The following is a 25,447-nucleotide window of genomic DNA, read 5'->3' on the forward strand; positions in this document are numbered from 1 at the left end:
TAGCCAAAACAGTCTTGAAAAAGAAGAAAGGCGGAAAACTCACACTTCTTGATTTCAGAACTTACTAAAAAACTACAGCAATCAAGACTGTGGTACTGGCATAAGAACAGACTTCTAGATCAATAAAATAAAACTGAGAGTCCTGAAATGAAACCATATATTTCTGGTCAACTGAGTTTTGACAAGGGTGCCATGACAATTCAACAGGGAAAGAACAGTCAACACATGGTGCTGGGACAACACCATTCATGCAAAAGAATGAAGTTGCAACTCTACATCATACAATATACAAAACTTAATTCCAAATGGATCAAAGACCCAAATGTAAGAGCTAAATCTATTAAACTCTTAGGAGAAAACATAGGAGTAAATATGCACAACCATGAACAAGGCAATGGTTCCTTAGATGTGACACCAAAAGCACAAGCAATGAAAAGATAAATTGGACTTCATCAAAACTAAAAACTCTTGTGCTTCACTTCTGTGCTTTTGACACTAACAAGAAAGTGAAAAGACAACCCACAGGATGGGAGAAAATACTTACAAATCACGTATCTGATGAAAGCCTATTTTCCAAAATAGTTAAAGAACTCTCATAATTCAACAAGAAAAGGATATATAACTCAATGGATTAAATGGGCAAAGGGGTTGAATATAGATGTCTCCAAAGAATATATATAAGTAGCCATTAAGTACATGAAGAGATATTCAACATCATTCATCATCAGAGAAATGCAGATCAATGCCACAATGTGATATCACTTCACACACACACTAGGATGGCTAAAATCAAAAAGATGGACAATAACAAATGTTGGTGAGGACATTGCAACACTCACACACTGGTGAGAATGTAACATGGTGCAGCCATTCTGGAATGTGGTTTGGCAGTTCCTCAAAAAACATGTTCTCACAAACACTTGAACATGAGTGTCCACAGCAGCATTATTTATGATAGCCCAAAATGGAAACAACCCAAATGTCCACCAACTAATTAATGGAAAACAAAATTGGACATATCCATATAGTGGAACATTATTCAGCCACTAAAAGTAATGAAGTGCTGGTACAATCCTGCAACATGGATGAACACTGAAAGCATGATGCTAAGTGAAAGAAGCCAGGCACAAAAGGCCACAGATTCTGTGACTCCATTTAGATGAAATTTTCAGAACTGACAAATCCATGGAGACAGAAAATAGATCAGTAGTTTCCAAGGGCAGAGGAAGTGGGGGATGGAGGCCACTGCTAGCGGGTAATTTCTGGGGTGTAGAAAATTTTCTGACATTAGATAGTGGGGATGATTGCACAACTTTGTGAATATACTAAAAACCACTCAATTGTACACTTAAATTTAAAAAAATCAATGTTCTAACAATAAAGAACAAATTCCTTAAAAAAAATCAGATAAAATATTAAGATATGTGAGGGGCACCTGGGTGGCTCAGTCGGTTAAGCGTCTGCCTTCGGCTCAGGTCATGATCTCGGGTCCTTGGGATTGAGCTCCCTGCTTAACAGGGAATCTGCTTCTCCCTCTCCCTCTGGTCCTCCCCTCAGCTCATGCCCCCCCAATAAATAAATAATCTTTTTTAAAAAATAAAATATTAAGATATGTGAAAATGTGATCATGTCCAAAAAAAATCATATAAAAAGTTATAGTTCTAATATTGCACTTATGTTAACTAGCTGGAATTTAAATAAAAACTTGGGGGAATAAAAGATGTAAGTGCTAATAAATATATAAGTAGGATAAAAAAAGTTATAGCAATTAAGATGAAAATACTAAAAATCATATTTTGCTCTGTCACATCTGTTTTCCCTAAATAGAGAAAAAATTTTTATCATTACTATTCTGTATCATATAGTGTTGATATAAAAATATGTCATTATTTCTATAGAGTAATGGCTAATAAAATGATCAAAAATCACTGTCTTCCTTTTTATCGAGATAATCATAATAAAATATTCTGCAATGATTTTTTTTCAGGAGGTAAATCACATCCATTCATTGACTATGCCCCACCTTCTTCAGTTCTTGAACATGTTTTACCATTTTACAAAGTATTTTATCAATTAAGTTTAAACAAAGTACCAGCCATCGTTAAGACTAATATATTTCAACGACTGAGAATTATTCTTCAGTTTCTGCAACTTGCATCTAGTATTCATTGATTCATCAAAAATTTCACATGGTCCCTTTCAAAAACACTGTGTATGTATGTTTAATATTGGAAAAACAGTTGCAGTCAGGCCAAGGAAATAACTATAATCTAATGTTCACTAAAACAAGGGTCAATCTTAAAAGATAATTACAAAGATATGACTTAATTATCTCATAACCTCAGATGGTATAAATTGACCTACAAATCTAAAGATCTGCTATTCTTTATAAAATGGCATTGGAAAACACTTAGAGAGGCTCCTGAAGGCTTAAAACACTGGAATATAAAATTTCCATTATGTTCAACATCATTCTAGCACTGACACTGCAGATACGTAATAAATTTGAGAGGGTAATGATTATATTGGATTTGAATTATAATGATCAAATCTATCAGTTGTTATCATAATAGATTTCTTAATTAAAATACATTACAACTATAATGGTTTATAACACCTTTTATATGAGAAGCCAGCTTTTCAGAATTCTTTTACTAGTCATGAAAAGGGAGGGAGAAATCAGGTACTACTATCTCCATTTCCTATTTTCAGTAAAAGAAAATGAGAAACATCTTGCACAATGTCACCGCACATTACAAACCTTTTTAACGGTAGGCCAGGTGAGGGAGAAAACAAGCATAAGGAGCAAATTAAGCCGTGTGTCCCCTACCATTTAGGAACTAAAAATTCCTACTCTAAATCAAAGATTTTCCAAACACATTGAGTGTGTGTGAGCACAGCAGTGCTGAAACTGCTACAAGTTGCTGTGTGTTGGAATCACATTTCTACATGACTAATTCCAACAAGGTAAAGGAAGATTGGAAATGCTCTCTTAAAACCATAACGATGAGAAAGATAACAGGGGCGCTTGGGTGGCTCAGTCAGTTGAGCATCCAACTTTTTTTTTTTTTTAAGATTTTATTTATTTATTTGACAGAGAGAGACAGCCAGCGAGAGAGGGAACACAGCAGGGGGAGTGGGAAAGGAAGAAGCAGGCTCCCAGCGGAGGAGCCCGATGTGAGACTAGATCCCAGAACGCTGGGATCACGCCCTGACTGCACCACCCAGGCGCCCCCAGCATCCAACTCTTGATTTTGGCTCAGGTCATGATCTTGGGGTCCTAGGATCCAGCCCCGTGTCAGGCTCTACACTCAGCAGGGAGTCTGCTTGGGACTCCCTCTCTCTGTGTCCCTCCCCTCTGCGTTCCCTCTCTAAAATAAATAAATAAATCTTTCTTCAAAAGAGATAATTGTTCAGGGGCGCCTGGGTGGCGCAGTCGTTAAGCGTCTGCCTTCGGCTCAGGGTGTGATCCCGGCGTTCCGGGATCGAGCCCCACATCAGGCTCTTCCGCTGGGAGCCTGCTTCTTCCTCTCCCACTCCCCCTGCTTGTGTTCCCCCTCTCACTGGCTGTCTCTCTCTCTGTCAAATAAATAAATAAAATCTTAAAAAAAAAAAAAAAAAAGATAACTGTTCCTACAAAGCTCTTTTAAAAAGTTATTCATAAGGATTTCAACTTGTCAAAAGGAGAGGATGTTTTGAAGATAAAGGAAGTAGGGAAAAAAAAATCCTTAGAGCTAGCTAGGCCTATGTTCTCACCATCCCATCATCTAGTGTCCCTACGACTACAGAGAATTTTGTGTGAATATAGGTTTAAGACTCAGTAATTACACCACTTTTGCACTTTTTAAATTTCTTTTGGTATTTATAAAGGATGGTATAATTTGTTCTAGTGGTTATTATTTTATACGTATATATTTTTATATATTCTGTAGATTTAATGCAAACCCTTTAAAATTCCCAGTAGACTTTTTTGTTGAAATTGACAAGCTGATTCTAAAATTTATATGGAACTGAATAGCCAAAATAATTTTTTAAAAGACTGAAGTTGGAGGACTCACCATCCACTTTTCAGACTTATCATAAGCTAGTACCTAAGACTATATGGTACTGAAGAAAAGGTAGACGCATAGTCCACTGAAACAAAATATACAGTCAAGAAATAGACTCACATACATACAGATGGCCAACAGACAAATGAAAAGATGCTCAAAATCACTCATCATCAGGGAAATGCAAATCGAAACATCAATGAGTTATTAATTCACACCTGTCAGAATGGCTAAAATCAAAAGCACAAGAAACAAGTGTTGGCAAGGACTTCGTGCAGTGTTGGTGGGAATGCAAACTGGTGCAGCTGGAAAACAGAATGGAGGTTCCTCAAAAAATGAGAAACAGAATTACCGCTAGATCCAGTAATTCCACGACCCAATAGTTACCCAAAAAATAGGAAAACACTAATTCAAAAAAAAATGCACCCATACGTTTATTACATTATTATTTATAATAGTCAAATTATGGAAGCAGTCCAAATGTCCATTGATCAATGAATGGATAAGAAACATGTGGTATATATACAATGGAATCTTACTCAGCCATAAAAAAGAATGAAGTCTTGGGGTGCCTGGGTGGCTCAGTCAGTAAAGCCTCTGCCTTCGACTCAGGGTCCTGGGATCAAGCCCCACATCTCCCTCTGCCCTTCCCCCCCCCCACACTCGTGCTCTCTCTCTCAAATAAATAAATAAAAGTTATTTATAAATATTTATAAATAAATAATAACAGTTTATTTATTTGAGAGAGAGAGAGCACGAGTGTGGGGGGGGTGAGGGGCAGAGGGAGAGGAAGAAGCAAAGAAGCAGGCTCCCTGCTGAGCAGGGAGCCCAATGTGAGGCTCAATCCCAGGACCCTGAGATCATGACCTGAGCCAAAGGCAGATGCATAACAACTGAGTCACCCAGGTGCCCTGAAAATCTTAAAAAAAAAAAAAAAAAAATGGGGCACCTGAGTGGCTTGGGCGTCTGCCTTCAGCTCAGGTCATGGTCCTGGAGTCCCAAGATTGAGTTCCACATCAGGCTCCCTGCTTTGCGGGAAGCCTGCTTCTCCCTCTCACACTCCCCCTGCTTGTGTTCCCTCTCTCACTGGTTGTCTCTCTCTGTCAAATAAATAAATAAAATCTTAAAAAAAAAAAAAAAAAACGAGTGCAGTTATCGTGACTAAGCTCTGAGGAATGTATAGAATTGCTGAATCACTATATTGTACACCTGAATCTAATATAACACTGTATGTTAACTACACTGGAATTCAAAATTTTTAATTAAAAAAAGAAATAGATTGACATATATTTTGTCAAATGATTTTCAACACAGATGCAATGGCAACTCTATAAAGAAAGAACAGTCTTTCCAACAGAGGCTGCTGGAACAATTGCATAGCCACGTGCAAATAAAGGAGCTTTCATCTATACCTTACCCCGTAAACAAAATTTAACCTAAAATGGATCATAGACCTAAATATAAATTCTAAAACTATAAAACTTCTAAAAGTAAACATAAGAGAAAATCTTTGTGACCTTAGCAAGAAATTCTTAAATATGACACCAAAGCACAATTCAGAAAAAATCAATTATATTGGACTTCATCAAAATTAAAACCTTCTACTTTGCCAAAGATGCTCTTAACAGAACGAAAATGAAAAGCCACAAACTGAGAGAAAATATTGGCAAAACACATGCAGGATAAAGGATTTGTATCCCAAATACACACAAAACTGTCAAAATCCTATAATAAGTAAATAAGCAACCCAGTTTTGAAAACAGGCAAAAAATTTGAACAGACTCTTCACCAAAGAAGACACACGGGTAGCAAATAAGATTACAAAGAGAGGCTTCACAAAATGCAAACTGATACCCTAATAAGAAACCAGGACAAATCTATTAGAACGGAGGGAAGAAAACTGAGAAAAACAGATGCTAAGGAGACCACAGAGCAATGGGAATTCTCACAGACCTCAGTCTCTTACAAGGTTAACATACAAGCCAGCAATCCTACTCCTAGGGACCGAGCCCACTTCAACAAAATTTGTGTTCACAAAAGAAAGCCTGTAGGTAAATGTGTATAGTGACTCTATTCATAATCATCAAAAACTGGGGAAAAAATCCAAATGTTTCTCTATTGGTGCATGATAATGCCAGGTACATTCATCCTGCGGAGCCCTGCTTAGCAAGGAAAAGTAATAAACGCCTAACAACAGGGATGAATTTCAAATGCATTACATGAAGTGAAGGAAGCCAGACACAGAGCTTATATTCTGTATGATTCCGTCTATGTGACATGCTGGAAAAGCAGACTACAGGGATAAGAAAGAGATCGGTGGTTGCCAGGGAACAGAAGTCGGACGAGGCACTGACCACAGTGCGGCAGGTGGGAATTTTGTGGGTAGTGGGATTATATTCTCTAGCTTGATCCTGTGATAGTTACATGACTGTATATGCATTTGTCAAAACTCACAGCCCAGAAGACCAATAAGGGTGAATTTTTCTGTATGCGAATCCTACCTCAATTTTTTTAAGTCTCTAACTTTCCTCCTCTACCACTAACACCTTCAAATAGGATGTTCAAACAGTCCTACATCACACTAATAGACGTCATCGTTACCGCCAATACTTGGAGGGGATTTCTATTTTCTTAGGCCAGAATATTGGTTTTTCTGAACAAAGGTTTGCCTGAAAGAAATACATATCACACCCACTTTGAAACTTTGAAACTTCCTCCTGCTCTGGGGGAAAAAAAAAAAAAAAGATTGTAAATAGCAAATCACTGTCCTTCATCATTTCCCTCCACATACAAACTGAGCAGTAAAATCTTCTTTCTCGTTTTAATTCCAGCAATAGTGCATTTGCTTCTGGGAAAGAATTCATCATCATCAGTCTAAGTTATTTTCATGTTTGCTAGCCGTCTGCAGGATTTGACCAACAGTCATACGGATAATTTGAAATATTTGTTTGTTCATATCTGTCTCAACACAATTCATTGTGTTCTGTAGCAAAGTAATTCTTTATACCTGAAAAAAAAATCAGGACCTTCTGTTTTTACGGAAACTTTATTTATATAGGATCAAAATTCATGCCTTAAAAGGCATCAAGTAAAAGCCTGGACAAATAATCACCAAACTATTGAAGATACAAAATGCCGACAAGTGAACCAAACCGTGAAGCAGAAAGAATAAAATGCAAATCCATCACGTACTTATCTCAGAGAACTGCTGAGCACTCAAGCTTTTTTCCTTCCCTTTGCCTAACTACTAAGTGGGTGGAAATGTTTTCCTTTCATTTACTGGAAACAAAAGTGATGCTACATCAGCAGATAGGCTCCAAAATAAAAGATTAAAAAACAAGATGATGCCTAGTTAAATGTGAACACAACAAAATGACAAGAGGCTTCATTAGGGCGTGAATTTTTTTTTTAATGATTTTTTATTATATTATGTTAGTCACCATACAGTATATCCCCGGTTTCCGATGTAAGGCTCGATGATTCATTAGTTGTGTATAACACCCAGTGCACCATGCAATACGTGCCCTCCTTACTACCCATCACCAGCCTATCCCATTCCCCCACCCCCCTCCCCTCTGAGGCCCTCAGTTTGTTTCTCAGAGTCCATAGTCTCTCATGTTTCATTCCTAGGGCGTGAATTTTACAATTAAAAACTGTATTCAGAAAAATTAAAATGTGGGGACGCCTGGGTGGCTCAGTCGGTGAAGCGTCTGCCTTCAGCTCAGGTCATGATCCCGGGGTCCTGGGATCGAGTCCCGCATCAGGGTCCCTGCTCAGCAGGGAGTCGGCTTTTCTCTCTGCCCCTCCCCCTGCTCATGTGCGCGCTCTCTCTCTCTCTCTCTCTAATAAATAAATAAAAGCTTAAAGAAAAAGAAAAAGAAAAATGTGGAAGGAAAAGCCTGAGACCCCGTCAAGGACAGAAGGAGCACAGGGTCCAAGATGCAAGAGAGAGTGGACAGAAAAAAACATGAAGGTGAAGGTCAGAGGGAGGAAGAGCGTAACCAGCTCAGCTGAACTGGTGGACGGAAAAAAAAAAAACTATTAAATGGGAAGTACTTCGTAAATTGTAAATAAAATCAGAAATGTGCAGTAAACGTGAAATTCATTGTTCTATTTTGGGAACCCACCACCCCAAAAATACTTAGATTTTAACTGATATATTAAAAATGAAAAATTGTGAGTAGAAAGAAATATTCTCTCAATTAGTGCTTAGGCTAAGGGAAATTTTTCATTAGAAATTCCAAATTTAGACTGATTTACTCAGGAAGAAGCTAGCACTGCTAGAATTCCAGTCATAAAAAGCAAAAGGAAGTTTAAAAACAAAAAAACAGGGTGGATAGCAAAACGTATTCTAACTGGAGCCTCTTCAATCTACAGAGAGACAGCCCTGTCAGTTAACTGCTCTAAATGAATCGGTGTTAGAATAAAATAGTATCCAGAAAACAGAGAAGTTGTGTAAATGAGACACCCAAATTATTATTGGGGATGTTGGAGAAATGTGTAGAACAGAAGCACCAGAGGTCCAGAGTGGTACGCCAATATGAGCGAGGTCCTGAAAGGCTTGGAAGAAGGTCAATTCTAGGAACTACGGACCCACAAGCGTGGGTGTTAGTTAACCTTGGGCAAGACCAGCCTTGAAGATCCGTGCGCGGCTCCCCCCCACCCCCAAAGGAAGCGAAGGTTCCAGCTGCATGTGACAACACCACTGGGCCTGAAGGACCACACCAAGGGAAAGAAGCCAGTCACAGAGGGCCAAATGCTGCATGACTCCACCTCCAGGAGGAATCTAAAATAGCTGAATTCCTAGAAGCAGAGAATAGAAAGGGGGAGGGGGTCACCAAGTGGTGGCAGAGGGTCAAATAGGGTGCTGCTGTTCAGGGGACTAAAGTTTCAGTTATGAAGGATGAAGAAGTTCCAGAGATCTGCCCAACGATACAGGGCCTGTAGTTAACAATTCACTGTTGTAGGGGCACCCGGGTGGCTCAGTCGGTGAAGCGTCTGCCTTCAGCTAAGGTCATGATCCAGGGTCCTGGGATCAAGCCCTGCATCAGGCTCCTTGCTCAGTGGGGAGTCTGCTTCTCCCTCTCCCTCTGCTCCTCCCCTTTCTTGTGCTCTTCCACGCACTATCAAATAAATATATAAAATCTTTAAAAAAAATTCAGTGTTGTACACTACAATTTTTAAGAGGGTAGATCTCACGTTGTGTTCTTATCATCAAAACAAAACATCAAAAAACAAAAGAGCGGAAGGAACCTTTTGGAGGTGACGGATATGTTTACTACATTGATTGTGGTGATAATTTCATGGGTGTGTGTCTATGTCCAAATTCATCAAATTGTACACGTTAAACATGCCCAAGTTTGGGGGTGTTTTGTTTTTGTTTTTTGGTATATCAGTTATACCGCAAAAAAAAAAAAAAGCTTTTTTTTAAGAAAGAAGAAAGAAAAATGTGGGAAAGCAAGTAATAAAATTTGAGTCAAAAAAAAGAAAAAAAAAGTAGAGACTTCAGGAGACAGTATAGATTGCCAGGAATGGATTCAGAGATTTTCTTTTTTTTTTTTTTTAAATATTTTATTTATTTATTCGACAGAGATAGAGACAGCCAGCAAGAGAGAGGGAACACAAGCAGGGGGAGTGGGAGAGGAAGAAGCAGGCTCATAGCGGAGGAGCCTGATGTGGGGCTCGATCCCATAACGCCGGGATCACGCCCTGAGCCGAAGGCAGACGCTTAACCGCTGTGCCCCCCAGGCGCCCCAGATATTTTCTTTTTTAACCAGTGCACCAACACGACTAGGTTGGAATAAACGGAAAACATAACGCAGCCGGACTTCAGTAAGACGTGTGTCCACTCTTCCCTGACATCCTTCACTCACACATTTATTCAACAAGTATTTATGGACTGACTAAGACCCGGGCACACAGTGATGAAGGCCACACAGAGGGGACATTAGGGCACACGCTCATGCGCATGTCCTTATTGGCCCATAGAGCAAATGATATAGTGTATTGGATAGGGAGGTCCCAGGGCTCTGTCTCATTCAAAATTTGTGGCTTTTCTTTCAAATAATGTAGATGAGAACATTAATGTCCTGGTTATTAAAGTTGTATGTGGCATAAAGTACACAGGGACAATCAAATAATTAGATGATTAAATTAGAATCCCAAATCCCTTAAAATCCTGTAGCAGCGGGGCAAATCTAACATGAGAAAACTGAAAAAGGAAAATATTTCAATTTTCCACTTGCTTCGAAAACATAACATGCACCTGGGTCAAAAATAAATAAATCCAGGGGCACCTGGGTGGCACAGTGAGACAGGCATCTGACTCTCAGTGTTCACTCAGGTCATGATCTAAGGGTCATGGGATCGAGCCCTGCACCAGGTTCCATGCTCAGCATGGAGTCTGCTTGGGATTCTCTCTCCCTTTCCCTCTTCCCCTCCTGCTTATGTGCGCTCTCGCTCTCTCTCAAATAAATAAATAAATCTTTTTAAAAGATAATTCCACTGACATGGTCTATACAACAATATGGTATGGGAGGTGACCTATCAGAAGCATAAGGAAAAACTGCACGTGAGGCGAGTAGCAGGTGTCAGTGTGAAGACAAGTGCAGGGCAAGGAAGGGGGCTGTCTGTTCCCCTCTGCACTGGTGGGGCCACACCTGACTCTGTATCTGGCTCCAGAACCCACACGTCAGAAAGATAACTTAAAACCTAGCTTGTGTCAAGACGAGAGTTAGGCTGGGGAGGGTTGGTTTATATGAAGAAACATGAGAACGGAAGATTTAGTAGGGACAGGAGAGAGTCCTCCAAACGTCTGGATTTTGGATTTCCCAAGGAGGAAGCATTAGATTTGTTCACGGTGGTCCCCAGGGGGTGAAATTAGGGCCAGTGGGGGAAGTGCCAGGGAGCCAGGTTCCAGCCAGCTATACAGAAGGCGCTTCTAACAGGGTGCCCTAAGGTAAGACGAGATGCCCTAAGAGTTCAGAGTGAACTGCCATCCCCAGAAGGCCTCACGCAGGGGCGCCATAACCGAGACGGAAATGTTTCAGGCCGCAGCGGATGCTTATTTAGAATCAATAACCTGAAAGTTCCATTCAGCGCTGTTTGCATATATCACCTGCTAGTCTACCCAGTACGTCCTTTTGTACACAATACAAAAAGCAAAGTGGAATATGTCTTGGCTTTTAACTTGCTATCACAATTTGGTGTTGGGTACAACCAGTTCTAAAAGGTAATGCCAAACTCTCAGAGAAGGCAAGAAAGAGCAGGGAGAAGGCCAGGGGCAGGAGGTGGACGTGGCCAACAGAGGCCAGGGGAGAAGGGCAGTGGGAAGGTGTGCCGGGGAAGATGCTTTCCCCCAGAGCTGCTCACACACCCTCCATGCAGCCCACAGCCTTGCCCCTACAACCCCCCTAAACCTGCAGTCCCTTCTAACTCTGGGCTCCTTCAAGCTGCTGACCAAAACCTCACAAATCACGTGCTTCTCTCCTCTAACTTTATGATAAATACGCGTATCAGGGAACAAAGGAGAAGAAATTGGAGGAAAACACACACAAAAAAACACACAACACACACACAAACACACACACAATATTTAACCAGTAACACAAGTAGTCACTAGAACTCAGTTTCCCACCTTCACAAAAGCATAGCCCCAAATATGGATGGATTTGCCCTGAAACACGCTACCACTCAGGTGTCCCAGAGTCTGACTCACCACTGTGCTTGGTCACATCTGCTCAGCACGGTCACACCAGCTCACCACGGTCACACCGGCTCAGCACACTCACAACGACTCAGCACAATCACACCAGCTCGCACGGTCACATCTGCTCGCGCGGTCACACCTGATCAGCATGGACACACCAGCTCAGCACGGTCACAACTGCTCAGCACGATCACACCTGCTCAGCATAGACACACGGGCTCAGCACAATCAAACCTGCTCAGCACGGACACACCAGCTCAGCAAATCACACCTGCTCAGCATGGACACGCCGACTCAGCAAGATCACACCTGCTCACCAAGACACACCTGCTCAGCACAATCACACCTGCTCAGCATGGTCACGCCGGCTCAGCACAGTCACACCTGCTCAGCACAATCACACCTGCTCAGCATGGACACACCTGCTCAGCACAATCACACATGCTCAGCATGGAGTGCCGGCTCAAAATGATCACACCTGCTAGCACGGACACACCAGCTCAGCACAGTCACACCGACTCAGCAAATTACACCTGCTCAGCATGGACACACCTGCTCAACACAGTCACACCTGCTCAGCATGGACACACCTGCTCAGCACAATCACACATGCTCAGCATGGACACACCAGCTCAGCACGGTCACAACTGCTCAGCATGATCACACCTGCTCAGCATAGACACACGGGCTCAGCACAATCAAACCTGCTCAGCACGGACACACCAGCTCAGCAAATCACACCTGCTCAGCATGGACACGCCGACTCAGCAAGATCACACCTGCTCACCAAGACACACCAGCTCAGCACAATCACACCTGCTCAGCATGGTCACGCCGGCTCAGCACAATCACACATACTCAGCATGGAGTGCCGGCTCAAAACGATCACACCTGCTAGCACGGACACACAACTCAGCACAGTCACACCGACTCAGCAAATTACACCTGCTCAGCACAATCACACCTGCTCAGCATGGTCACGCCGGCTCAGCACAGTCACACCTGCTCAGCACGGACACACCTGCTCAGCACAATCACACCAGCTCAACAAGGACACACCTGCTCAACACAATCACACCTGCTCAGCATGGACACACCTGCTCAACACAATCACACATGCTCAGCATGGAGTGCCGGCTCAAACGATCACACCTGCTAGCACGGACACACAACTCAGCACAGTCACACCGACTCAGCAAGATCACACCTGTTCACCACAGACACACCTGCTCAGCACAATCACACCTGCTCAGCAAGGACACACCTGCTCAACACAATCACACCTGCTCAGCATGGACACACCTGCTCAAAACAATCACACATGCTCAGCATGGAGTGCCGGCTCAAACGATCACACCTGCTAGCACGGACACACAACTCAGCACAGTCACACCGACTCAGCAAGATCACACCTGCTCACCACAGACACACCTGCTCAGCACAATCACACCTGCTCAGCACGGTCACACCGACTCAGCACAATCACACCTGCTCAGCACAATCACACCTGCTCAGCACGGACACACCGGCTCAGCACGATCACACCTGCTCGGCACGGTCACACTGGCTCAGCACGTTTCAGTCCCACGTCATCACTGACCAGTTATCTCATATATGTGTTTTCGAAAGTGGCATCTCATGTGAACTGAAGCTAATCTTCTACCCATACATGTGAACTTTAAAGAATTAACTTTTCATTGAAAAGTTGTATACGGTTAAAAAAAATACAAAAAAATATTTTAAAATCTATAATCAAAGGGGTCTTGCCTTCACCTCAGTCCCTAGTCCCCTCTGGACTCACCCTCCCCAGAGGCAAAAGCTATTACCAGTTTCTCATACACTCACAGATGATTTCCAGCAGGATATGTGTGGGAGACTCAGGGAACGGGGGAGCACACATGTGTAAGTGTGTGAATACCCCTTTTTAATATAACAGGAAGCAAATATCACACTGTCCTGCCCCTTGTTTTTTATACCCGACAACACTCTGCCCTGCTACAGCACCTGTTGCTGTAACACCAGTGATACCACCGTGCATCGGGAATGATGTCAGAATCACCTAGAAGTTTCATTGGTTTCTAGGAGGTTCTTTCTGCAAGGGGAGCTTAGCTGTGAATTATGAGACCTGGAAATCAGCAGGAAGAGAAGTGGCCCTCAACACAGAAGCTTGTCATTGGATTTTTAGAAAATGTAAGAGTGCCCGCCCCTCCCCAGAGAGGGGCACCCCAGCCTTGCTGTCCTGGGTTTGTAGCAGGGGACAAGCCCTCCAGGGCTCATCCGCACTGTATTATTTCCCCAAACCAGCATTCCCATGCTGTTGTTTGTTGTTTTTTTTAATTACTATCCCCTCAGGCAGTCTCCAGTGCCACTGAGCTGTCTACCTGGACTGCCACGTTCTCTCCCCAGATACCAACGATTGTTTCTGTTAATGCCCTGATTTCAAGGTTGCAACCATTCTGAGTGGTCTCCCATTAACCCTGCTTTTTCCATAAGACTGGCTAGGCGCAGTGTGCATTCTTGCAGAAATTCCAACCTCTACTGGAAACCACACGTGCATCAGTACGTGTCACTCTGCCACAGCCTTTCTTCCAAATATACCAACGTGTACTCAACTGGTCTCAGCTGATGCACGCTTAGGCTGTGTCCAAATACTTGCTTACAAAAACGAGGCTGTCATTAACTTGGTAAGATGTTCATATGGACTGATTTGCGTCCCCCTCCCCCCAAAAAAACCTCATGTATTAAATTCCAATCCCCAGTATTCAGAATGTGACTGTATTTGGAGACAGGGCCTTTAAAGAGGGGATGAAGCTAAAATGAGGCCGTTGGGGTGGGTCCTGATCCAACAGGACCGGTGTCCTTGTAAGAGGAAGAGACACTGGGGAAGCTGGTACACAGAGGAAGGGCCATGTGAGGACACAGCGAGCAGAGAAGGCGGCCATCTGCTAGCGAGGGAGAAACCAATCCTGCCAACACCGGGGTCTTGAACTTCCAGTCCCCAAAACTACGAGGAATATAGATCTGCTGCTTCCGTGTGCAGCCGTGCTGCTTTGGGAGGGCCGCCTCAGCAGATGATAGAGATGTGTATACTTCCACAAGCTGCTGACTGTCCAGCACAGACAGGGGATGTGTTTGCAATAACACACCCTCGGGAGGTGGGCCTACAAAGCAGGTGATAACTCAGTTTTGCTTAGGAGACATTACTTCCTCTATCTATTTCTGAGTGGGGGACAATTCTGAAAAATTGGCTCCTTTATCTTTTTCTCAGGCTTATGCTTCTAACTCAAGGGCCACCCTGTGCTCCCAAAAAAAGATTTATTCTGATTCACAGAGACAGAGGACCCAAGACTCAGAGTTATCCAAACGTTGCTAATATCTAAGCTACTGGGTAGATGGGACTGATTTCGGAGCAGCAGAGCCTTCCCCACACCTTGGCCGGGGCCCGGGGTGGGGGGTGTTCCATACAGGTGTTAGTGCTGGACAGGCCTGGTTTTGAATACCAGCTCCACTCTTTGCCAATGAGTGCATGGGCCTTAGCAAAGAAATTACTCTCTAAATGCCTCAGTTTCCCCCACTGAGAAATATCACACCTACACTGCAGTTAGTAGGAGAATTAAAAATCACATATCTAAAAGACCTATGACAGTCAACACTTGAGAGCTATCCTTGTTATTGTCATTTCGGGACTATGAATTTCTATTCCTAATTAACACGTTCAGGTCCAGAGAAACTTGCATTGACCACAGTCTGCCTTTCTGAGCTGTCTTGGACGTGCCAGTTGGGCAGTTTGGGCTGGGGCAAGGGCAGGCGGAAACTAGGAATCTGACATTTCTCCATTACAAATCCATCGTTTACTCTCACCGAAAATTCAAATTCATATCATAGCGCTCCTTAACAAAACGCAAATGCCCTTGAAGATGGGAATATGTAATGTAACTCTTGAATCAATGAGTAGTGGACACGTGGAAAAAAGGCCACGGGATAAAGGATAAAGCGTGGGTGCCTGGCACAGGTAAATGTCAGAGGGCGAGAAGGGACGATCACTGGGAGAGCAGAACTCCAGCTACCTCCCAAATGTGCTGACTACTCACCCTGTGCAGCAGCACGGACCTAACGCCCTGGGACAGGCTGCCTCTGTCACTGTCACATTCCCCACAAACAACACTGCCCCGCTATCTCTACAGCAAACCCCGCAAGACCCCACCCCTCGAACGTAACCACCAAGTTTGGGACACACGTGGGGGTTTGTCGATTTTCCTGATGTTTGGATTCATTCTTATAAAGGGTCATTTCGCTGCCCGATTTTTCACCCTACGATATTCCAGAGAAGGGAATTTACTTGATTACTCCTTTCCATCCTTCAATTAAACCTTGTGATCAATGAGGTATTGTTTCATCAGTCCTTCTCAGGTAATATTCTCACCACAATATTAAATTAGAAAAAGTAAGATTGAATTTCCCTCACCTATAGAAGTTTTATGATTTTTTTTGTTCATGTTCAATTTGCATCAGTCCATTGGGTCACAACTGTGCCAATTACAACATAGCCGTAATGTGTCACTATTTCGGGAACACTTCACTCTGCCTGAGAGGTTCCCGGATGACTCAAGTTTCCTGTTTGAGCGCAGAAACTTTATTGTGTTATTCAGATGGGAGATTTCCTTACATTTACATAAATATCATTTTTCTATTTAAATATACGGCCTGCGCCATCTTTGGGGATAATAAGTTCCTTGTGTTTAATACCCGCCATGACAACTGCGATTTTCATTTGTCATAAAATAACCTATTTCATAAATGGAGTTGTTCAGGGAACATGACACTCAACTGAATTCTCTGAGGGGCTGAGATGTTAGGGACCGTGAGGGCTCTGCCGGCCACCGTCTGGCTCTACTCCTGTCCCAGTTCTTGGGCCCCCTGGGGTGGCAGGGGCAGGCCCGTGACAGGGTCCTACTCCGCAGGACTGTGGTCTGCTCCCAGGACTGAGCCCTTCACCCAGAGAAAAACCTGTTACTCTCCCGTCTCTCATGGCCCTCCACAGTCCTCTGGCCTCAACTTCAAGACCTTAACTTCCACTTGGATGTCCCCAATCTTTCTGTTGCCCAGTTAATGGAATCTGCATGGCCCATCTCATCTCTACAGTGTTTGGCTCCAATGCCAGACTCTGGTCCAATCAACTAGAGAAAGGTCAGAGAGCCCTGGGTCCTTGTAAAGCTGCTCCCTTGACAAGGTGATGGGTGGGACAATGTCACTTAGAAGGGGATGAGGCACCATTCCTCATGTATTTCTCGCAGCGGATTCGAGAACAGTCTCCTGGTTCTCATCAGAACATGGGGAACACAACTGCAGCTAAGCCCTCCGGGGTTTAACGGATTCCAACCTTCTTCTCTGAGCATTACCACTTCTCTGCTGGACCTCTGATAAAGCATATTGTCCTGCATCGGCTTCCCCGAGATTCCAAGATTCCGGCTACTTTTGTTTCGTATACCAGAGTAAAAAGCTGCCCGCGGCCTCTGCTGGGGGAGGCTAAGTACACTGGAGTTGTGCGAGATGCCCTCGATGCGAACGGCTGCTCGGACGCCTCACAGACCCGCTGGGTTCTGCTCAAAGGGTTCGGGCAGTCCCGCTAAGGCTGGAACACATGTGGTCATTTCGGGTCATTTCAAGACACGGCGCCTGCTCGCTGCTGGATCCCTGCTGCCACATCCCCACCGTGTGGCTGTCCAGCCCTCTGCGGCGGCACCTCCAGTGACAACAAAGTCACCACGGCCAGAGGCAACGCATTCTAACCTCAAAGGACTTCACGAAAACCGGACCTCAGACTGAGCTGCGGCTTCCCGTCCCTTTAGCACCGATGCTCAGAGCCAAGTTTCCGCCTCAGAGCCGGTCAGAACAGGTCTAACTGCGGGTAAGCAACCAAGGGTAGCAAGACTCTGCTCCTGAGTCTGGTAGGCACTGAGCAAGTCGACCACAAGTGCCTGTGGTTAAGAATGAAAAAAGTCATGAGATTGAGAAATGTACCTTCTATTCCTACACTCTGAAGGGTTTTAATCAGGAAAGGATGCTGTATTTTGTCAAATGCTTTTTCGGCATCGATTGAGAGGATCATATGGTTCCTGAGTCTTTTCTTGTTGATATGATGTATCACGCTGATTGATTTGCGAATATTGAACCACACTTGCATCCCAGGTATGAATCCCACTTGATTGTGGTGGATAATCCTTTTAATGAACTGTTGGATTCTATTAGCAAGTATCTTGTTGAGGATTTTGGCGTCCATATTCATTAGGGAGATCGGTCTGTAATTCTCCTTTTTGAGGGGGTCTTTGCCTGGTTTGGGGATCAAGGTAATACTGGCCTCATAGAATGAGTTTGGTAGCTTTCCTTCTGTTTCTATTTTTTGAAATAGCTTTAGGAGAATAGGTATTATTTCTTCTTTGAATGTTTGGTAGAATTCCCCAGGAAAACCGTCCGGGCCTGGAGTTTTGTTATTTGGAAGGTTGTTTATCACTGACTCAATTTCTTCATAATTAATTGGCCTGTTTAAGAAATCAATTTCTTCCTGTTTCAATCTTGGTAGTTTATAGGTTTCCAGGAAGGATTCCATCTCTTCCAGATTGCTTAGTTTATTGGCATATAGCTGTTGATAAAAATTTCTAATAATCCTTCCAATTTCAATGGTGTTCGTCGTGACCTCTCCTTTTTCATTCATAATTTTAATAATCTGGGTCCTTTCTCTTTTCTTTTGGATAAGTCTTGCCAGTGGTCTGTCAATTTTATTGATTCTCTCCAAGAACCAGCTTCTAGTCCTGTTGATCTGCTCTACTGTACTTCTGGTTTCTGCTTCATCAAGATTAAAAGTTTCTGCACAGCCAAGGAAACAGAAAAACTAAGAGGCAGCCCACGGAATGGGAGAAGATATTTGCAAATGACACTACAGATAAAGGACTGGTATCCAAGATCTACAAAGAACTTCTCAAACTCAATACACGAGAAACAAATAAACAAATCAAAAAATGGGCAGAAGAAATGAACAGACGCTTTTCCAATGAAGACATACAAATGGCTAACAGACACATGAAAAAATGTTCAAAATCATTAGCCATCAAGGAAATTCAAATCAAAACCACACTGAGATACCACCTTACGCCAGTTAGAATGGCAAAAATAGACAAGGCAAGAAACAACAATTGTTGGAGAGGATGTGGAGAAAGGGGATCCCTCCTACATTGTTGGTGGGAATGCAAGTTGGTACAGCCACTCTGGAAAACCGTGTGGAGGTCCCTTAAAAAGTTAAAAATTGAGCTACCCTATGATCCAGCCATTGCACTACTGGGTGTTTACCCCAAAGATACAGACGTAGTGAAGAGAAGGGCCATATGCACACCAATGTTCATAGCAGCAATGTCCACAATAGCTAAATCGTGGAAGGAGCCGAGATGCCCTGCAACAGATGACTGGATTAAGAAGTTGTGGTCCATATATACAATGGAATATTACTCAGCAATCAGAAAGAACGAGTTCTCAACATTTGCTACAACATGGACGGCACTGGAGAAGATAATGCTAAGTGAAATAAGTCAAGCAGAGAAAGACAACTATCACATGATTTCTCTCATCTATGGAACATAAGAACTAGAATGATCAGTAGGGGAAGAAAGGGATAAAGAAAGGGGGGGTAATCAGAAGGGGGAATGAAACATGAGAGACTATGGACTATGAGAAACAAACTGAGGGCTACAGAGGGGAGGGGGGGTGGGGGAATGGGATAGGCCGGTGATGGGTAGTAAGGAGGGCACATATTGCATGGTGCACTGGGTGTTATACACAACTAATGAATCATCGAGCCTTACATCGAAAACCGGGGATGTACTGTATGGTGACTAACATAATATAATAAAAAATCATTATAAAAAAAAAAAAAAAGAATGAAAAAAGTCAGCAGACAGTGCCTCCTCCCCAGAGATGGGAATAGGGGTATTTCTGTGCACGGAAACTCCTGGTACACAGTCATCATGCTCGTTATCACTTTTCCTTTCTTCTTTTGCTTGGCAAGCCTTCAAACATTGGGAAACGTCTGTCCTGTTTCCTCTAAGGATCCTCTCATCCCGGGGAAACATCCACAACCACTTGAACGGTGCCTCATAGGACAGGTTCTCGAGGCCCTTTACCATCTAGAATTCATGTCTGCTTGTCTCCTCTTCCTCTGCCTCTGGGGTTTTTTTAGATCATCTTTGTGGGTTTAGGGACAAACTGTGCCAAAAGCATCCTCCGTGTGAGCTGGGAGGCACAGAAGAGACCCCTTCCAGGGAAGCTGCCCCCTGTGATGGTGCCAACCACGCCCCCCGACAGTTGTCCAGACAGGGGGATTCAGTGGAACTTTGGGAGCCCACCCAGCCCACCAGCCCTGACCATTACGTCGAGGGGATGGTTTCCCGCTCTTCCCAGCTGGCACGGGGGAGAATCCTCTTAAAGCTTGGCTTCCTTCAACTTCCATACCTCATGCAGGCCCCGGCAATGATGGCTAGAGCGGGGCCAAGTCTGGAGAGTGCTGGGTGGGCTCTTCTAGATGACCAGCTCGGACCGCTATCACAGAACACTGCAGCCGGGGGCGCTTAAACTACAAGTATCTATTCCTCTCAGCTACGGAGGCTAAGAAGTGCCAGATTCCGACGGCAGCACACTGGGTGTCCGGTGAGAAGCCCCTTCCTGGTTCATAGCTGGCTGTCTTCCCACTCACGTGGCGAGAGGAAGGAGCTCTCTGAGGTTGCCCGTTCAGGAGGGCTCCACCTCAGGACCTAAGCACCTCTCCAGGTGATCATACGGTCACATGGAAGGTCAGGACTTCAACCTAAGGACACAAACGCGTGGTCCACATCATGGTTCCTCCCCTCGGCAGCCCCACCCGCCAAGAGGGCAATCTGGGTGTTTTTTTCCCTTCCTTTTACTAATTCCTTTCTGATCCCGAGGAATCATCTTTCCCCCGACAAAACTCCCTGGGTGCAGGGATGTGGCCGAGGCTCCATGGTTACTCAGCCCTGCCCATGCCCCCAGGAACAGGAAGTCCACCCAGGAGGACTCCTGCCTATGGTGAAAGCTGGGTCCAAGTACCTGGTACAATTGCCCAAACACCACTCTGGGAGTGGGGCCTCCCGCCGTGGGCGCTCTCCGTCCCTCTCAAATACTCCAGACGTGCTTCTGACCTGGCCAAGCGAGTGCCTGCTCCTGCAGTGCCCTCTGGACAGGGCAGTGGGCTCAGGGGTGCCTGCAGTCCACACCGCCAGGCTCCCTCACCCAGCTTCAGCCTCACACCCTACTGTCTCGGCCAGGCCGCCACAGGGCACAACTACCACCACACCGGCAGGAGCAACCATGTGGGTTTGTTGCCCCCACATAAGATGCCCTGAAGTCGGAGGCTCCAGGTCAGTTCAGCAACTCCGTGTCTCGTCAAAGACCTGGAATCTGTCCATCCTTCTGCTCCACCAGGCCCCTGGCTCCCATCTTCACATTCCCCCTGGTGGCTGCAACAATGGCAGGTGTTTCTGTGTTCTACAGCCTGTCCGACGACAGGAAGGATGCTTACTCGTCAAGCACCTCCTTCTGTTCGCAACAAAACCGTTCCCAAAGCTCCCAGCAGATGTCCCTTCAAACTTCACGGGATCACATGCGCATGGCCCACCACCCGCCCTGACGCCCAGAGGATGGGATCAGACAACTGGCGGGGCCCATGGTCCCTGAACACATCAGTGCCTGCCACCTGAAGCCCGGGGTGTCTGCTACCCAGAAAGAGGGGAGATGGCCGTGGGATCAGAGCGAGCAGTGTCTGCACACCTTCAGCCACGACGGGTGCCTGAGTCAGAGGCCTGCAGACCCGGGTGCCCGGGCCAGGTGAGAAACGCTCCGGCGTGGCCCAGAGGCCTGCGGGTCGTCTAGGAAACACGCGTTACAGCACAAGCTCAGAAGACTCCCAAGCTCAGAAGACTCCCGCCCGTGAGCACGTCCATGCCTTCACGGCAGCTCCTTCCCTCCCTGGGCCATCAGGGCACGTGCTTCGGCAGAGGTGTGGTGCAAGGTGGAAACGTCAGCAATCTCGCACTCTTTCTGCTCTGTGTGGCTGTGGCTTGTCACAGTGTACGCCATCTCTCAGCAACGGTAAACATGGTGTATCTGGAAGAGTCTCAGTTTGTAAGTCTTTTAAACCTGGTTTCACAGCCTCTTGGTGGAACCAAGCGTTTCAGGGAGTCCGAACGCCAGAACTGGTGGAGGGTCTGACGAAGCCCCCCTGGGACACCCGGGGAGGGCAGGGGTTGCAATCCTGGGGCCAAGCTTTTAGAGAAAGATGCAATCAGATGGGAATGTGCTCGGGGCATTGAGCTGAATGTCGACGGAACCTCCCTGTCTGGTCACAACAGCTACTGTTTGGCTATGTCACCACTAAGCTCTATTTCTATTCTTGTCGGTTGTTTTTTGTTTGTTTTAACTTCAAATTTTATCAAGTTAGCACTCATCCCTGATTTCAATCTGTCAGACATTTTTGAATCTGACATCTGACTTTTGACATCAACAATAGTCGCTCTCACTCCCTGCCTTGTGCCGTGTGCAAACTTAATCAATACCCTCAACCCAGTAACTGATCATTGAAACCAGCCAGTCAGAGAAGCCAAGATAACCTCTACGAGAAAATTCTTACAGGTCACTTACAGGCTACTTCAAGGCACAACTGAAAAAAATCAATTAAAGGTCTTACAAACTCCATGAACGTCAACACTTCTGTGAAATGGTCTATTTTATTCTGAGGTTGCGGGACCAGGCATCGTCTAGTTCCTGGGAAGCTAAAGGAGAAACCCCAAAACAGCAAGTTATATATATCTTTGCTGATAGCCTGATGCCTCCAGTAACCCGCCGGGAGCGTGTCTAGAAACTTACTGAATACATCCAAGGTTCCACAAAACCCTGCCTCCGCCCATCGCACCTGCCCGGCAGGGAGTTGTGATGGGTCCCTCTCCGAGCATGCCCAGCCGAGTCACAGGGCTGGCAGGAGTGACAGGGAGGGGCAGACACCAAACCACACACCATCAGAGAGAACTCATTCCTCAGAAAGAAATCGGGGGCCGTTGGGAAGGGATGGACAGTAGCAGCCAAAAACCTGACACATACCCATGACTGTCACTGTTGACTTCTTTCAGAGAACATCACACATGCTAACATTCACTCTAGTATTTGTCTATCTCACTCTTCTAGAATATACGTTCCATAAGATGAGAGGCCTTGCAGGTCTATTCACCCCTGAGTCAGAAAAGCTTATTACACAGTAGACACTCGGTAAGTATTTGCTGAATGAATGAATGAATGAGTCCCTGGGTTGCTGCTCATTTAAATGACAATTATCAAACAGATCACAGTTTCAGGAGTTTAGTTAAAAATGCAAACCGTCTCACTTTATCAAACCTCTGTGAAGACGGGTTGGTATTTGGGTTACAGGTGTGTATGATCAGGAGCTCAATGCTTTCCTGTGATGCACGGGAATTACTCGAGCCCCCATTTAATACTGACTTTCAGATACATGAAACTTGTCTATTCCCATTCAAAGTTTTTCCTTAACTTGTCTTTATCTCAGTCAAGTCTCCTCTCGTAAATAAGAAATATTACATAAATGGCGGCTTTCATAAAGCAAGAAGTGATTAGCAGAAATAATCCATAACTTCTGTGAATAAGCTTTTCTTTAGTATTTAAAACAATAAACACCACTTACAGACCGAAGACTTTGTGTCATGAGTTCACCCAAAAAAGTCCCTGTTCAGTCTATCATTATCCCAACAGGTCCTCGAGATAACGGGGGAAAGCAAGGCTCCACGAGGGGCAAGCCACTGGTCCGGGGCCTCCTGCTGGTGGCCAGGCAGGGATCTGATCTCAGGGCTGGCTGAATGCCAAGCTCATGTCTGCTTATTTTACTGTGATGTTACTGCCAACTACTCCACTCCATCATCAGCTTCTCTGAGCACATTAACTCAAACCTGAGATACCATCAATGCTGGCTGACATACAACTCTATCACGATGGACAACACTGCCGATCACAGACACAAAACACCGACTGGAAGGTACGTCACCATTTCAGAAACATTCAAATGTGCGTCTATACACACACATTTACACACACGTACACAACTCAGATTCAATAAAATACAGTAATCCACTAGCCTTGGAACAAATTAAAGTTTTACGATGAAGTACAGAAAAGAAAGACATAAATCTTAAGTACGAATGAAGTCGGAGGAAACTACAAATATTTGCAAACACATACCCTCTTTAAAAAGTGTTTATTTTCACCTCTGGCGTTACATCGTATTTTTCATAATGTGAAGAGCTGTTCACATCTTTCCCGCACGTCAACGTGACTACCACTCATTCATATTTTCACACGTCTGAGTGCATGGAAAAGAAGTAAGGCCACTTTTTTGAATATACCGTGAAAAGGGACTTTAAATCTACCTCCTCTTCTTAACTTCTGTTTGTTTTCCAAAAGTCAAGGAAAGTAATAGTTTTTCATTCCATACTGAAGAAAAATATACTCTTTGCTGAAGACACAGCTTGAAGTCTCTATAAAATCGAAGACCACCAATACTTGGGAAATTGTGCTCAATAAAGTCTACAATTTCAATGAGCGACCGGAAATGCACGGGTCTTCAGGACCTCTTGCCTCTCACACTGCTCACATCGTAGGCCCACACGGTGTCCACCCCCTCCCCGGTGACGTGGTCTGGGGTCCAGCGAGGGAAAGGGAACCGGCAAGCAATGACTCTGGCGTCATCCTGAAGTTCCAGCGCAAGTTTCTCCTCCAACCGCGGCATCTGTGCAGAACGACAGCCGTTATTTCAGTAAGCGCTGAGTCGGAGGAAAAGATTCCTAAACGTTCTTTTGGATCTGAGTGCCTGAAAATACCTGTGCAAAAATTTGGAACTGTAGGGGCGACTGGTAGGTTCAGCCAGTGAAGCATCTGCCTTCGGCTCAGGTCATGATCTCAGGGTCCTGGGATCGAGCCCCACGTTGGGCTCCCTGCTCAGCGGGGAGCCTGCTTCTCCCTCTCCCTCTGCCCCCAACTTGTGCTCTCTCTTTCTCTCAGTCTCTCTCAAATAAATAGAATCTTTAAAAAAAAAATTAGTAAATAAGATCCCTTCGGGGCATAAATACATTATCAAATGATCCACTAAAACACAGAAGTGACATTAACAACAGGGGCTTCTGGGTGGCTCAGTCGGTTAAGTGTCCAACTCTTGATTTTGGCTCCGGTCAAGATCCCAGGGTCATGAGACTGAGCCCCACACCCAGCGGGGAGTCTGCTTGAGATTCTCTCTCTCTCCCTCTGCCTCCCCAAAAAATAAAATACCTTTATTTAAAAGTAAATAATAAAATGAGAAGCAGCTTTAAATTATCTGCCCACCTAACATTTTAACCCACCCTGTCTCAACTATTTAACACATTTTCCCACATGTTCTAACATCTTGGAAATCGGGATACATTTTACAATTGACATAGTCTTAGAATTACATTGGCAGTAATTTTTTCTTTCTCGACAGCAATGGTACATCCTAAAATTAATAGCATCTAGATTCAGTGAAATATGGTACTACTAAATTACACTATGAAAAAATATACTCATTCTACTAACTTGAAATATAATGAAATATTCA

The 25,447-nt window shown here is 44.5% G+C and overlaps 1 protein-coding gene across 4 annotated transcripts in view; it reads right to left on the reverse strand.

Annotated features, from left to right (window-relative positions):
• ATPSCKMT (ATP synthase c subunit lysine N-methyltransferase) overlaps window positions 1-25,447 on the reverse strand; it is a 401,787-nt gene that overhangs the window by 361,225 nt on the left and 15,115 nt on the right. For 2 of the 4 annotated variants that reach the window (XM_026506690.4, XM_026506689.4), the window contains one exon: window positions 24,060-24,607. The exons of the other annotated variants lie outside the window; for them this stretch is intronic. In XM_026506690.4, the coding sequence (XP_026362475.1) occupies window positions 24,443-24,607 (165 nt within the window). In that variant the 3' untranslated portion in view covers window positions 24,060-24,442. Of the gene's footprint in view, window positions 1-24,059; window positions 24,608-25,447 lie in introns of those variants that run through there. 4 annotated transcript variants of the gene reach the window in all.

This window comes from Ursus arctos, unplaced genomic scaffold (genome assembly GCF_023065955.2).
Source record: "Ursus arctos isolate Adak ecotype North America unplaced genomic scaffold, UrsArc2.0 scaffold_15, whole genome shotgun sequence".
Classification (NCBI taxonomy): domain Eukaryota; kingdom Metazoa; phylum Chordata; class Mammalia; order Carnivora; family Ursidae; genus Ursus; species Ursus arctos.